Below are 12,687 nucleotides of genomic sequence, written 5' to 3'. Positions count from 1 at the left end.
AGGGTCCTTGCAACTCGTTGCATGGCCCCGTTGGGCCCACGCAACTCGTTGCTCGGGCCCTAATAATAATAAACCGAACGAAAACAAGAGGGTCCTTGCAACTCGTTGCATGGCCCCGTTGGGCCCACGCAACTCGTTGCTCGGGCCCTAATAATAATAAACCGAACGAAAACAAGAGGGTCCTTGCAACTCGTTGCATGGCCCCGTTGGGCCCACGCAACTCGTTGCTCGGGCCCTAAAAAGTATGCATGGTCCTTTTTTAGAACTGAATTTCATTCAGTTGAATAACAGACAATTGTTGTATCTAAATAAAAACAAAATTCATGAACATGTTTGCCTGACACTGAATCCTTCATACACCCTCTAGTTCACTATGATTCATTGTTTTAGTCTAGTGGGTGAAAAGCAACATAATGACAGCTTTTATTAGAAGGAGCACAACATGCAGATGGCACAGCTGCAAGCTTAGTGGTGTATGATCTAAAAATATGAACAAATTAAAAATTAACTTAATGGAAACAAGAGGGAGACTGTTTTGGCAGTTTAATAGTTTTAATTATTTAAATTTGATTATTCAACAAGACTTAAATGATAGGTTCCCAATTTTTAAAATGTGTCATACTAATACTCACATACTCATATGTACATTGAGACTGTTTTTGCTTGTTGTAATCATTTGTCCTGTGGCTACTGGGCATTAAAAGATCACCTCCTAATGCACTTAATGTAAGTAATGTTTACAGCAGGCAACTGTCTCAATGCACATATTGGCACCAGACTGTAAGAGGACAACCACAGTCTGGTACACAAACCTTTTAGAGAATTTCCGCTGAGTTTGACAGATAACGTCTCAATTGTGTCAAAGTAATTTAAATGGTGTGAAAATCAAATGAATACTTGTGCATATCAGTGTTTTGCCCTGTATATTATGCTGGCGATAAGGATGCTCACACAAACACACACGTTATGATGAATCTGCAAAAATTTGATAGAGAATAGAAAAGTTACATCTCTAGTTACAGTATAATTCTTCTCAATTAAAAAAGGAATTGCTTCCCAAATTAAAAGAGTTCTCTCTTTATAAGATTTCTGTTTTGTGTTTTGTCTACATAAAAAACAATTCCTAAAGAATACAGTCATTTCATCACAGCGTCTTAGTTTTTTGTGTGTTTTTCCTTACTGCCTGACTCCTGTTCTGTGAGTATCATGGCTACAGTGGGGCATTGGTGTTTCTGGTGACATAAGTGTAACAGTGTGTGACTGTCTGTGTCTGTCCAGCTACCTGTGGCGTGAGGAGAACGCAGAGCAGCAGGCCCTGGCAGCCAAACGAGAGGACCTGGAAAAGAAACAGCAGCTCCTACGAGCGGCCACCGGCAAGGTTTGTGTCTCTGTGCATGACTGCGTAATTACTACCTTGCATAACTCAGCTACAGGATACCTAATGCTTCCGTCTGGACACAAGTGAAAGATATCTGTGTTTGTGTGTGTGACTGTGACTGTGAGTGTGAGTGTGTGAGCACAGAAAAGGAAATTACTTTTCACAGGATTGAAATTAATGACAGTTTTATGGTACAACACTAATCATTTTACGTGCAAGCACACATACAGATCCTCCCTCCCGTTTTCTGATGATGACACTTGTAAGCCAAAGGTAGAGCTGCCATGCTACACAACCACTAAACCTTCACACATGCGCTTAAGCACTGCAGTACCGTGATAGAGGAAATGGGCAAGTGAGGATAAATCAAATTCCAAGTGAAAAGTTCCTCACTCTCTGAATGAGCCCACCTAAATACTGCGAAGGACTCACTTTGTGACTCAGCCAGTTGTCAGGATAGGTGTATCAAATGGAATCATTCATCTGCCTCGCTACTGGCACCTTATCATAGCCAGCTAAATTTACATATGACTCACTCCTCTCTGCCTCATCCAGTAACTGCCAGTCGTTTCTTCTGGGCAGATCAATCAAATATCACTTCTGAATAATGTCTGACATGAAAGGAAGCTGTTTGTGGCTTCACTGACAAATGTTCTGCATTTATTTTTCTTTCAATGGTCTTGGGTTATTCATCCTGTTACTTAGCCTTTGATGGATATGAGCTACCTTTTTAATATGGAGGCAGCACGTAAAAACACATTTTCCCTTCGGATCTTCTTCAACATGTAGCTTTGCGAGATTCACCAGTTCCTCTGTGTAGAAATCCAATGTTCTACTTATAATAAAAGATCACGGCTGCTTTTGTGATTAAAAAAAAAAAAAAAATTGAGTTATGCAAACATTATAACAAGGACTTGGTATGTTTTAATGTATGTTATGCCTGCATAGTGTGAGTATTTCAGTGAAGCTACGTTTTGTTGGATTAAAAAAAAAAAACATTAATATACATATTTTATATATTATTATTCCTCTTCTTTCTCTTGTGGTCCTCCAGGCCATTCTGAATGGCATTGACAGTATCAACAAAGTCCTTGAGCATTTCCGTCGGAAAGGCATCAACCAGCATGTCATCAATGGTTACCACGGCATCGTCATGAATAACTTTGAATGCGAACCTGCTTTTTATACCTGTGTGGAGGTGACTGCTGGTACCAGGTGAGAACTGCTTTATTACATTTTCACTCCTAGATTCTGGTGTTGTTTTCAGTAAAAATATCACTGCCAGATATGTGTAGTAGGTATGAAAAGCTTTGCAACAAAACACATGTAGCCTGATTTTACAACAGCAGTGGATCCACTTCTTGTATGCTATTACAAATGTGTCCTCTGGATATGAGGAGTAGGATGTTGCTTAGTGTTGCATTGGCAGGCAAAAGGCTGATTAAAATATTCAGTGCTTGAAATTTTAAGTTGTTAAGTTGTTCTTTCTCTGCACAATCAGTATACCATATGCCTTGGGGATTGTAATTATTTCATCTGTATCACATTTGATTTTTCTAGCAGGAAAAAAAAATCATCGCTCACCGCTCTTTATTGGAGCAGATATTTTAATATTTTGTGTATTTCACTATATACAGATAATTGTCAGTTGTTTACAATGACAAAGCCTTAGTTTGTAGTTAAAGTGACAGTGTGGCAAACCCATCCATTTATATGTCTTTATTCTTCTCTTTTTTTACTTGTTGTTTCTCTTTGTCCGTCTACCTGCGTCCATATTTCCCAGATTGTTCTACCACATTGTGGAGACTGATGAAGTCAGTACCAAAATATTGATGGAGTTCAACAAAATGAACCTGCCCGGAGAAGTCACATTCCTGCCCTTGAGCAAGCTGGATGTCAGGGACACCGCCTATCCGGAGACCAACGTAAGGGACATGCATGAATTGCATCTGATTGATAGATAGATAGATACTTTATTAATCCACACGGGAAATTCACAGTTCCAGCAGCATTAACAGACTTAAGAAGAAGAAAGCGTTAAAGGAATGCAATAAAGATTGGGAATAAAAACACTGCTAATAAAAAACACAGTGAAGAAACTTCAAGTCCAGTGCAAACAGAATGCCATATTTAAGGTGCATGGTGTACAGTGTGTGTGTGTGTGTATGTATGTATGTATTTGTATGTATGTAGTGTGCAGTCCGGTCTGATCTGGTGTTGTGTGGGTAGTGAATTTAGGCCCAGATGGCAAATGAGATCAATTAACTCTGGACATATTGATGTAAAATAAACTATTCTTGTATTTCAAAACATACTATATTTTGCTACCATGATGTATAACAACCATGCACTAACTGTTAATCATTTGTGCCACAATCCGCTTCCTCAGTTTTCCCAGTCACACCAAACATATATTCTACTGTTAACCATACTACAGGCAGTTTTTGTTCAGTGATGCTACATCTAGTATTTACCCCTCTGTTCATACCAGTGTGTTTTTGTCTCTGTAGGACGCCATCCCCATGATCAGCAAACTGCGCTACAGCCCCAACTTTGACAAGGCTTTCAAGCATGTCTTTGGGAAGACCCTGATTTGTCGCAGCATGGAGGTTTCCACACAGCTGGCCAGAGCTTTCACCATGGACTGCATAACTCTGGAGGGTAAGCCAGCCATGTTACAGTATACATCACTGCCAAAAGAACATAAAAAGAAGGTGGCAGTTCTCATGCACACAAAAAAAAATTTCAAAATGTGAATATGTACAAAAAGATATTTACATTTGAGTTGTCAGTTCTTTATTTTACATTGACATGCATCAGCAGTATTTGTGGTATCTTACGTATGCATCTCTTCTCAGAAAAAGCACTAAGTAGTAATACTTGAATTTGTTGTGTAATGTTCAGTTCTATTGTGTAAAACCTCTTTTCCAGAGGGCCTGTGTAAATGCAAGTTGTGAAAAATGTATTGGCCGTGTAATTGTTTGAACTGTTCACCCTGTCTGAATCGTACTCCTTTGTAGATGGCAAGAGGCTTGGCAGCATCTTCTGACCACACACTAAAGCAGGATCTTTGACTTGCCTGATGGTTGTACTGAGTGGCCTTTGTACGTATCTCTTTAATACAGTACATTGTGTTGTGACCTCCTAGGTGACCAGGTGAGTCATCGTGGGGCGCTGACAGGAGGCTACTACGACACCAGAAAGTCTCGCCTGGAGCTGCAGAAAGACATGAGGAAGGCTGAGGAGGAGTTGGGCGAACTGGAAGCTAAGCTCAATGAGAACCTGCGCAGGAACATTGAACATATCCTTTTTACTAAAAATTAATAGAAATAGTATGTGCTCTCCATTAGGAAGTTGGGGCACAAGAAAATAAACTTTCATTGTGAGATTTGTGTTTTAAAAGGTGGTGTTATGGCCAGTTGCTGCAGATATCTTTGCACTGCTGACAATGACATATCTGGACATTCTCCTTTGGATCAGAAAAGTTTTACTTATTTTCTTGGCTGAGTCTGAGACAATGTGATTTTAAAGTGAGTCATACAGTTTATTTTAAAGCTTCACCATCACATCTGTCTTTCACTTCATCAGAAAGACATTTTTCCCCATTGAGATATATTGCTGATAGCAAAATGGGATTGAGTGACCTATGAATACCAAACAGTTATTATGTTAGTGTGCATCCCATGGGGTATACAGGTAGGAGTACATGACATTAGAGGAAATATTTCTGTATTTGGAAACAAATTATTCTGATTTATTGTAGCTAAACACCTTTGACATATTGTTGTGATAATTTTATAAACATTGCAAGCAGTTGGTTAGAAACTTTCTCATCCTCTTCTAACAGTTACAGGAAATGATTCATTTTTCAGGATAGAATCACCTATTTCTGTGAAATTTTAAATGATGTGTTACTTTTAATTAACCAGTTTTTACAAATTAGATTTCCTGTTGACATATTCCTTTTTTTAATGGCATATTTACATATATTTTAAGGACAGCAAGCAGTACAAGGCAAGCATGAGCTTTCTGGTGTCTGGAGTAAACCAAAATAAAACAGCAGGTATGATAAACTATAGACACTTGTGATATTGGCATTCTGCACACAGCCTTAGAGCAAAAGACGAGAAACATAGTCATGCTTAGGCAATATTTTGTTACCAAGTGTGTTTGAAACCAAAAATATCAGTCTAAAAAAGCCAATTTTCACACCCATCTTCTGTTGAAATATTTTATTCACATGCCACCATAGGAACATTTCCACCATCACTAACTCCAGAATAAACTTATTAGACCCATGAGTACTGCCCCCCATCAATTACAGGTTGATGCCATTCAGCTGAGCCCGTATATTTAATGTAGATTAAATCCATTTGGGTTATAGCCAGCAGGAGACTGACTCGGATGCAAGAGAGGGTCTGAGCAGGTCAAGAAAGATTAGTGTATGTTAGGTCGTGTCGGTCAGAGCCATGACTCACTGCTGGACAGCCCATGAGAGCAAAGCAGGCGGATCAGAGAGGATTTGTGTTTGCACATACGGCATGATTATGGACATAGTAACTTCCGCCCAGGTATGATTATCTGTGTGTTTGCACACCTGTGTGATTGTGTGTAGTTTCTCACTCACAACCAGTGAAGTGTACGCAGGTCAGTGTGCACCTGGCGATTACGTATATGTGTAGGCAGGGGAAATGGATGACTGAGCTGATGACATGGCCCCGTCCTTCACTCCTGCAGCGGTGAGTCAGCGAACAGATCAATTATTTAAAAGCCTCTTGTTGTTCATTCTCCACCTCTGCCCTGTCAATAAGCATGAGATTATGCTGATGCACCTCACCTATCCCTTCTATTTTAAGTCATGTCAGCTGATTGCATTCAAGAAAATTATCAGATGGTCTTAAACCATCTGTTTTTTCCATCTTCCCTGGGAGGACAGGCAGGCCAGTCCTCTGACTTCCAGTAGCCCTTTTAAACAGCAGATTGATTGGCCTCTGTGTTTTATTGAGTCCTGTTAAACCTCAAAGGACCAGAGGTGTGTTGCAGTCCTGGAAGATCAATAAGCCTGTCTGTTAAATTAGCTTAACAATGAATATGTGCAGCCCTCCTTAATCCTCTGCCTGGAAGTCAATGACGACACAGTCTTCCTGTGGAAGCCCAGTCACCGCATTGAAACACTCTGGGTAGTACTAGAAAGCCTGCAAACTGTCTTTTGGTTTATGTTAGTCTGTGTACATTTCTTTTTTTGGCCTACTTTATTCTGAGGGGAATTACAGTATGTGCAATTTCAGCAGTGCAAATCTTGCGTAAGGTAAATTAAGTGTGCACTCACTGCTTGGCAGAGGTAATATGGTCAGCTGTACCCTGTAGATGCTGGACACATCAAGATTGGAAAACTGTGAGAAGAATGAAAAGATTAAGTTTAACTAGTCAACTCAACTTGAAAATTGTATTTACTGAACAGCTGCTGAGAGATTGAAATGTTTATCCAGCCCTGGCATTGTATTTCCTTAATGGTTGCCTCCACGCATCAACAATGAGATCGACCAACTGATGAACCAGATGCAGCAGATTGAAACCCAACAGAGGAAGTTCAAGGCATCCAGAGACAGTATTCTGTCAGAGATGAAGATGCTGAAGGAGAAGAGGCAGCAGTCAGAGAAGACATTCATGCCCAAGGTGATTACATACTGACGTTGTCATATTTTGAACTTTACAAGCCCAGGAGTCACGGTTGTTAAGACCTGACTTGACTGAAAATTCCTTGTTTTGCATGATGTAAGATTCAGGTTCAACCTGTTTCCAGTTTACAGTCGACCTGTGCAATCCACTGATGTCTTTTCTACGTCTGCTTCCTCTTCAGCAACGCAGTCTCCAAAGTCTGGAGGCCAGTCTCCATGCCATGGAGTCCACCAGGGAGTCACTGAAGGCCGAACTTGGTACAGATCTGCTCTCTCAACTCAGCCTGGAGGACCAGAGGCGTGTTGATGACCTCAATGATGAGATCCGTCAGCTCCAGCAGGTCAGAAGAACGACTGCCAAGACACAAGATCTGTGTCACAGTTTGAAATAATGGACAGTTACAGGGAGCCATTATGGATTTCTGTTAAAATGGGGAAAAAGAAAGAAAATGTTTTGTTTCAAGGTGATCCAGTGTAGTGGATACTGCACAGTGAAGTTGGCACCATTAATTTAAAACCAACAACAAAAAGGCTACCTGTGTGCTGCTTGCACACTTTAAATGTTTGTATTATTCATCTGTTTATTTTTGAACAAGATTATCCACCATGTTAAAACATTTTTCAGGTATTGCAGTATTTTCCAAGAAACATTCACTGTATGAAAGTTTTCCACACTTGCCACACTAGTACTGAAACTGACATCATCATCATTTGTCATGAATGTTGATATCACATTATTTTTATTGCTTTATTGATAAATTACAAGCATTGATAACTAATATTGACAATCAAAATGAAAAATTTGTTGCATGGAGCAACAATAAACAACCATGTTTGATTTTTGTTCAGCCATAATGTTGTGCATGGATTGAAGGGATGAACCTGGCCTTTCTGTTTGTTCCCCCAATACAGTGGCTCAAAAACCTTTTAGAAATGCACTGAAAGGCTGAAATAGTACATGCATACACATCCTTTTATGTGCCTATATGTACATCAGAGAATACACCTGTTACCCAAATTTTGTTGTTTTTCTGTTTCCCCTCCCTCTCTGCCTCCTGCTTGTGTATTCAAATGACCTGATTGAGGTGAGAGTAGCAGGCAGCAGCTGTGTGTGGGATGTTCCTGTGTTCCAGCATTGCTCCCTTTTTCTCTTTAGCTGCCAGCTGCTCTTAGTTCTCACCTCAATGAACTCTCAGCCATTCAGGCTATTGTTGTGCAACAACTCCGCTCCCACAACATGGAGCTTTTCATGTATGGTTTTGCTGTGTTGGCGATTGTCAAATTACATCGCCTGAGACATAGCGCTTTGTATTTGTGAGTTTTTGTTAAAATGCAGTTTTCCTGGAAATAGGTGAATGCACACACAGGGTGCTGTTGTGCCATATAAGGATGAGTGTCCTCATGTGCAGCTCAGAGATAACCTCGGATATTAATCAGAGACTACACAATTTTGTACACAATTTTTAGCAAGTTTTTTTTTTCTAGTTCTAGTTTTAAGTGGATGTTGTTGTCACATAAGGTCGGTCCAAGTAAGATGCCAAAGGCAGATATTATTAAAATTGGATTTTCGGTAAATTATTGCAAACATTCCTCACATTTCAAGCATTCTGATTGCATCATTCTGTGCAGGAGATTTCTTTCTTCCGACACAGAGAAAGAGAAAACTGTTAAGAGCTTTTAGATGTAGAGTTGCTGGATTTCTGCTACTGGCTTGTTTGCAAAAACCTAACAGGACTAACTTTGTTTTGTGCGTTGATCCCTTTGCCAACCACAGGACAACAGACAGTTGTTGAATGAGAGGATCAAGCTGGAGGGCATTATGACCAGAGTGGAAACATATCTCAACGAGAACTTACGGAAGCGTCTTGACCAAGTGGAACAGGTACACTATTCCTTGAACCTCTCTAAAATCATGTCATAAATGTCATAGTACGGCTCTGCATGCTGAATAATAATGTATTATAAGATTTATGTAAAACTGTGTTTTTTTTGCATCTTAAAGTAGTAAATTATACATCATTATTTGCATAACCAGCAAGTTCAAAGTTTTTATTTGCATCTGTTAGATGATTCAGTTAAATGTAATGTGTTGAAATTGTGGTCTTTGTAAGTGAAGAGTCTTGGATTCAATGCTTTTATTCATGCAAGTCAGAAGAGGGGTATTTGAATTTGCATGACCCTTTTTTGATGTGGCCTAATTTGCATTGACACAGGAGCTAAATGAGCTGCGAGAGACTGAGGGAGGCACAGTGCTCACAGCCACAACATCTGAGCTGGACGGCATCAACAAACGTGTCAAAGAGACCTTGGCTCGATCAGAAGGTACGCAGTGTACTCAAGATGCAACCGGGAGGGGGGTAGTACCCTGAAGTTGAACTGTTCAAATTCAGTCAAGTTGAAAAGCAGTTGAATTATACATTTTACCCTCAGGACCCATAAACATTTACCCTTGTTGGTGGTAGTTCCCAGTAGTACTTCTATTGCCTTACTTAAATGTGAATATGTTTCTTAATTGTTTAGGAGATAAAGTTGGATTAGTAAGAAATCAACAAACAGCTGAAACAGAGGGTGTGTTGACACCAAACATATTTGGAGATGTTTATTTAAACACTGAGCTCAGTGTGGTTTGTTTGGCAAATTAAGTGCAGCTTGAATTTGGGTGAGCACAATTACATTACCTAAAGCCTGCCCATTTAACAAACTGTCCAGAGTTTGTTTTTATTTTTAGGGTCTGGTTAAAGCAACATTATGTAACTATTTTACCTTAAAACAACATCTTCAGAATGATTTTGATGGTGTACTGAGTTGTAGCGGGGGTACTTGTGCCTGGTGTCATTCGCACTCTATGCCCCGAATGCCTCTTCTTGTACTATGTGTCTGGTCAAGCAATTGATAGATTTGTTTTCTGTACATGAAAGCTGCTTAAGCGCTTGGACTGGGAGCAGAACTGATTACCACTTGTGGCTACAATTAGAACATCGTTTGAGCAAGGTCTTTGTGTTCCAGTATTCTTTAGTTGTTTTTCAGCTTTCAGATTCAGATCAGTTTGCATTGGCCCTCACTGCAACATGCACTAGAATCATCTGTGACAAGATTTCTGATTTCATTCAGATCATCACATAAACACACATTTACACTAATACTTAAAGGCCAGAAAAAGAAAAAAATAGACCTGTGTCTGAAATAGAGACAGACAAAATGATAGCATAATTAATTTTAGCAACCTTTTAATTTAGAACTTGTTACCTTCTGATATTGTCATATTGTTAAGTATCTTTTCAAGCTGCCAACAAAAGAAAGCCTATTGTTTTAATCTGGTATCGACAATCTTTACAAATGTATTATCTTCTGTCTAAATTGAGAAACTGCAGACCACAGTCACTGGGTTGATATTGCTAACAGATGGTGAGAATTGCTGTGTTTGACTCACAGTTTGTATAATATGTTCTTCCAGAGACAGCCTGGTCCTGCAGTTGTATAAATGTTCTAGTGGTGCTGTGAGTCAGATGAGGTTGATAGAATGCAGTTGTCAGAAAGTACTTGTTCCTGAATAGAATTAAAATTTCATGGATTCATATATAATCAGTGTCGCTAACTAATTAAAGACATATTCACAGCATGGCCTTATTCTTAAGTTGATATTGTTCAATTGATTTCTTTGTTCTGAACTCTTTGACTGTCATTTTTTAAATTTATAACTCAGGGAACAATCTGATGGGATTTAAAGCCAATTGTGAAAAACCTTTGCAGACTTCGCAGACAGAAGTTAATTTCACTAACTTTTAAAACTAGAGAATCCTATTTTTTTTAAAATCATTTTCTGAACCAGGGATTTGGCCACTATATGCACTAAAGCCTCATTTGAACTGAAACCCATCACTTCAACTGCATCGCCTTTATCGCCTTTTCCAATGTCTTTCCCAGATCTGGATTCTCTGATTGACAAGACAGAGGCAGAGATCAAGGACCACATAAAGAGCATGGAGCGTTGGAAAAACATTGAGAAGGAGCAGAATGACGCATCAACCACGACACCAAGGAGCTGGGAGAAAATGACCAACAGGCAGGGCATGCTGCTCAAGAAGAAAGAGGAGTGCATGAAGAAGATCAGAGAGCTCGGCTCACTGCCTCAAGAGGCCTTTGAGAAGTACCAGACCCTCACACTCAAACAGGTACAAACACAAAGACAGGGCTTAATGATGATACATTTCCAACATCAGCATCGTTCAAAGGTGCAGTGTTACAGTGTTGGTGTCTAATGTGGATTTTATACATCACAGTGGATATTGTCTTTAAAATGACCTTCAATTATTTCCCCTGAACAAGTCAGAATATAATATGTTAAAGGCAGTAACACATGATTTTAGTATTCTTCTTTTTTTCTTATCTTGGGCCACTGCAGGGCCCGAACAAGCTATAAACACAACTTTGACGTTATCACTGACTTAAAAAGTAGATCTGGTGAATTTGCAAACAACCAGTTGCTTATGGACACATTGTGCAGACACAGAGCAACATTAGCATTCGTTTTGAGTCATGTTTCTGTCTGGCTGATGATTTTAGGTCCAGTATTCACTTTTCTATTTGCTCTGGTTTGCTGTCCATGATCTCCTGAGAGGAATGTATGACTCTTCAGTTGCTAAATGCTCCAGTATGTTTACTTCCAAGTCTCTACTTTTTTCTGTCTGTTGTTAAGTGCTGGCAGGTAGTGTACATTGTGTTTATCAGAGCTTTTTTTCCCAAAACAGCAGTCTGCTTTTCAAAGCTGAGGGGACTTGCAGAGGTAACCTTGTCTACATTATGCCGTCATTTGAGCAATTGTATATTTAAAAACAGTTAGTGCACCTGTGGGTCCTTTTAAGGTGTTAAGTGCTATGAAGGAAAATTATTATAGTGACTGATGTTTGAGAGCCAGTTCTGGTTTCCACTTTGCAGTCATGAAACTGTAGTCCTTTTAATCCTATTGTTACTATAGCAACATGACCTCAGATAAACTGTTTGACTTCACATTGACACGAAAGACAAAAAAGCTGCAGCACCAACAATAACGTTAACGCAACTAGTGAAGATCAATTTTTCTCTGCATCCTATCATACTACCCAAATCATATGTATGAGTGTGCACATACACACACAGATAGACCCAGGACTCTTTAAGGAATAAGGCCCAAGGCCATCACATCCCACCCACTCACCAGTGACTCAGACACTAGTTAGTGCTCCATGTCTTTTTTTCAGCAAGCTGCCTCTGGGAGCACACTGTGTGAGTTGAGTGGACTTGGCTGCATCTTTCATAAGTGTCTGTGTGTGTACATTGTGTGCATGTGTGTCTCTCCTCCTTGACAATGCTGAAAATAGCCTCACACTTTCTCATAAACACTCCACATAGTTAATCTTTCTTCACAGGACACTGCCTGGGGGCAAGATGGTGCCATTGATTGCAGAAGTGGATGATAGGACCAAGTAATAAGGGCTCTTGTTCATGTTCCCTTGGTCATTAGTGATTCAGATGGATGAATTTATAGTTTGAGTTTGGAGAGTGCGTGTCACTTTTGAGCCAGACTAAGCTTGTTGTTAATTAATCAGGTCATGTCATCTTCAGATATGGATAGAAACTGGCAAAGCATTTTTA

General features: G+C 39.6%; 1 protein-coding gene across 1 annotated transcript; it reads left to right on the top strand.

The window, feature by feature from the left end:
- Window positions 1-1,278: 1,278 nt before the first annotated feature.
- On the top strand, window positions 1,279-11,051 carry LOC108894120 (structural maintenance of chromosomes protein 3; the record flags this gene model as incomplete). The annotated part of the gene is given in 10 exon segments (XM_018692654.2): window positions 1,279-1,378; window positions 2,433-2,593; window positions 3,162-3,303; window positions 3,889-4,039; window positions 4,527-4,679; window positions 6,903-7,054; window positions 7,239-7,397; window positions 8,831-8,938; window positions 9,270-9,378; window positions 10,981-11,051. Coding segments are annotated over 10 exon segments (1,306 nt in total), but the record flags the coding sequence as incomplete, so codon positions are not given.
- Window positions 11,052-12,687: the final 1,636 nt, after the last annotated feature.

The sequence above is a fragment of the Lates calcarifer genome, unplaced genomic scaffold (assembly GCF_001640805.2).
Source record: "Lates calcarifer isolate ASB-BC8 unplaced genomic scaffold, TLL_Latcal_v3 _unitig_305_quiver_2619, whole genome shotgun sequence".
Taxonomy (NCBI): domain Eukaryota; kingdom Metazoa; phylum Chordata; class Actinopteri; family Centropomidae; genus Lates; species Lates calcarifer.
This window is presented reverse-complemented; position numbering and strand designations above follow the sequence as displayed.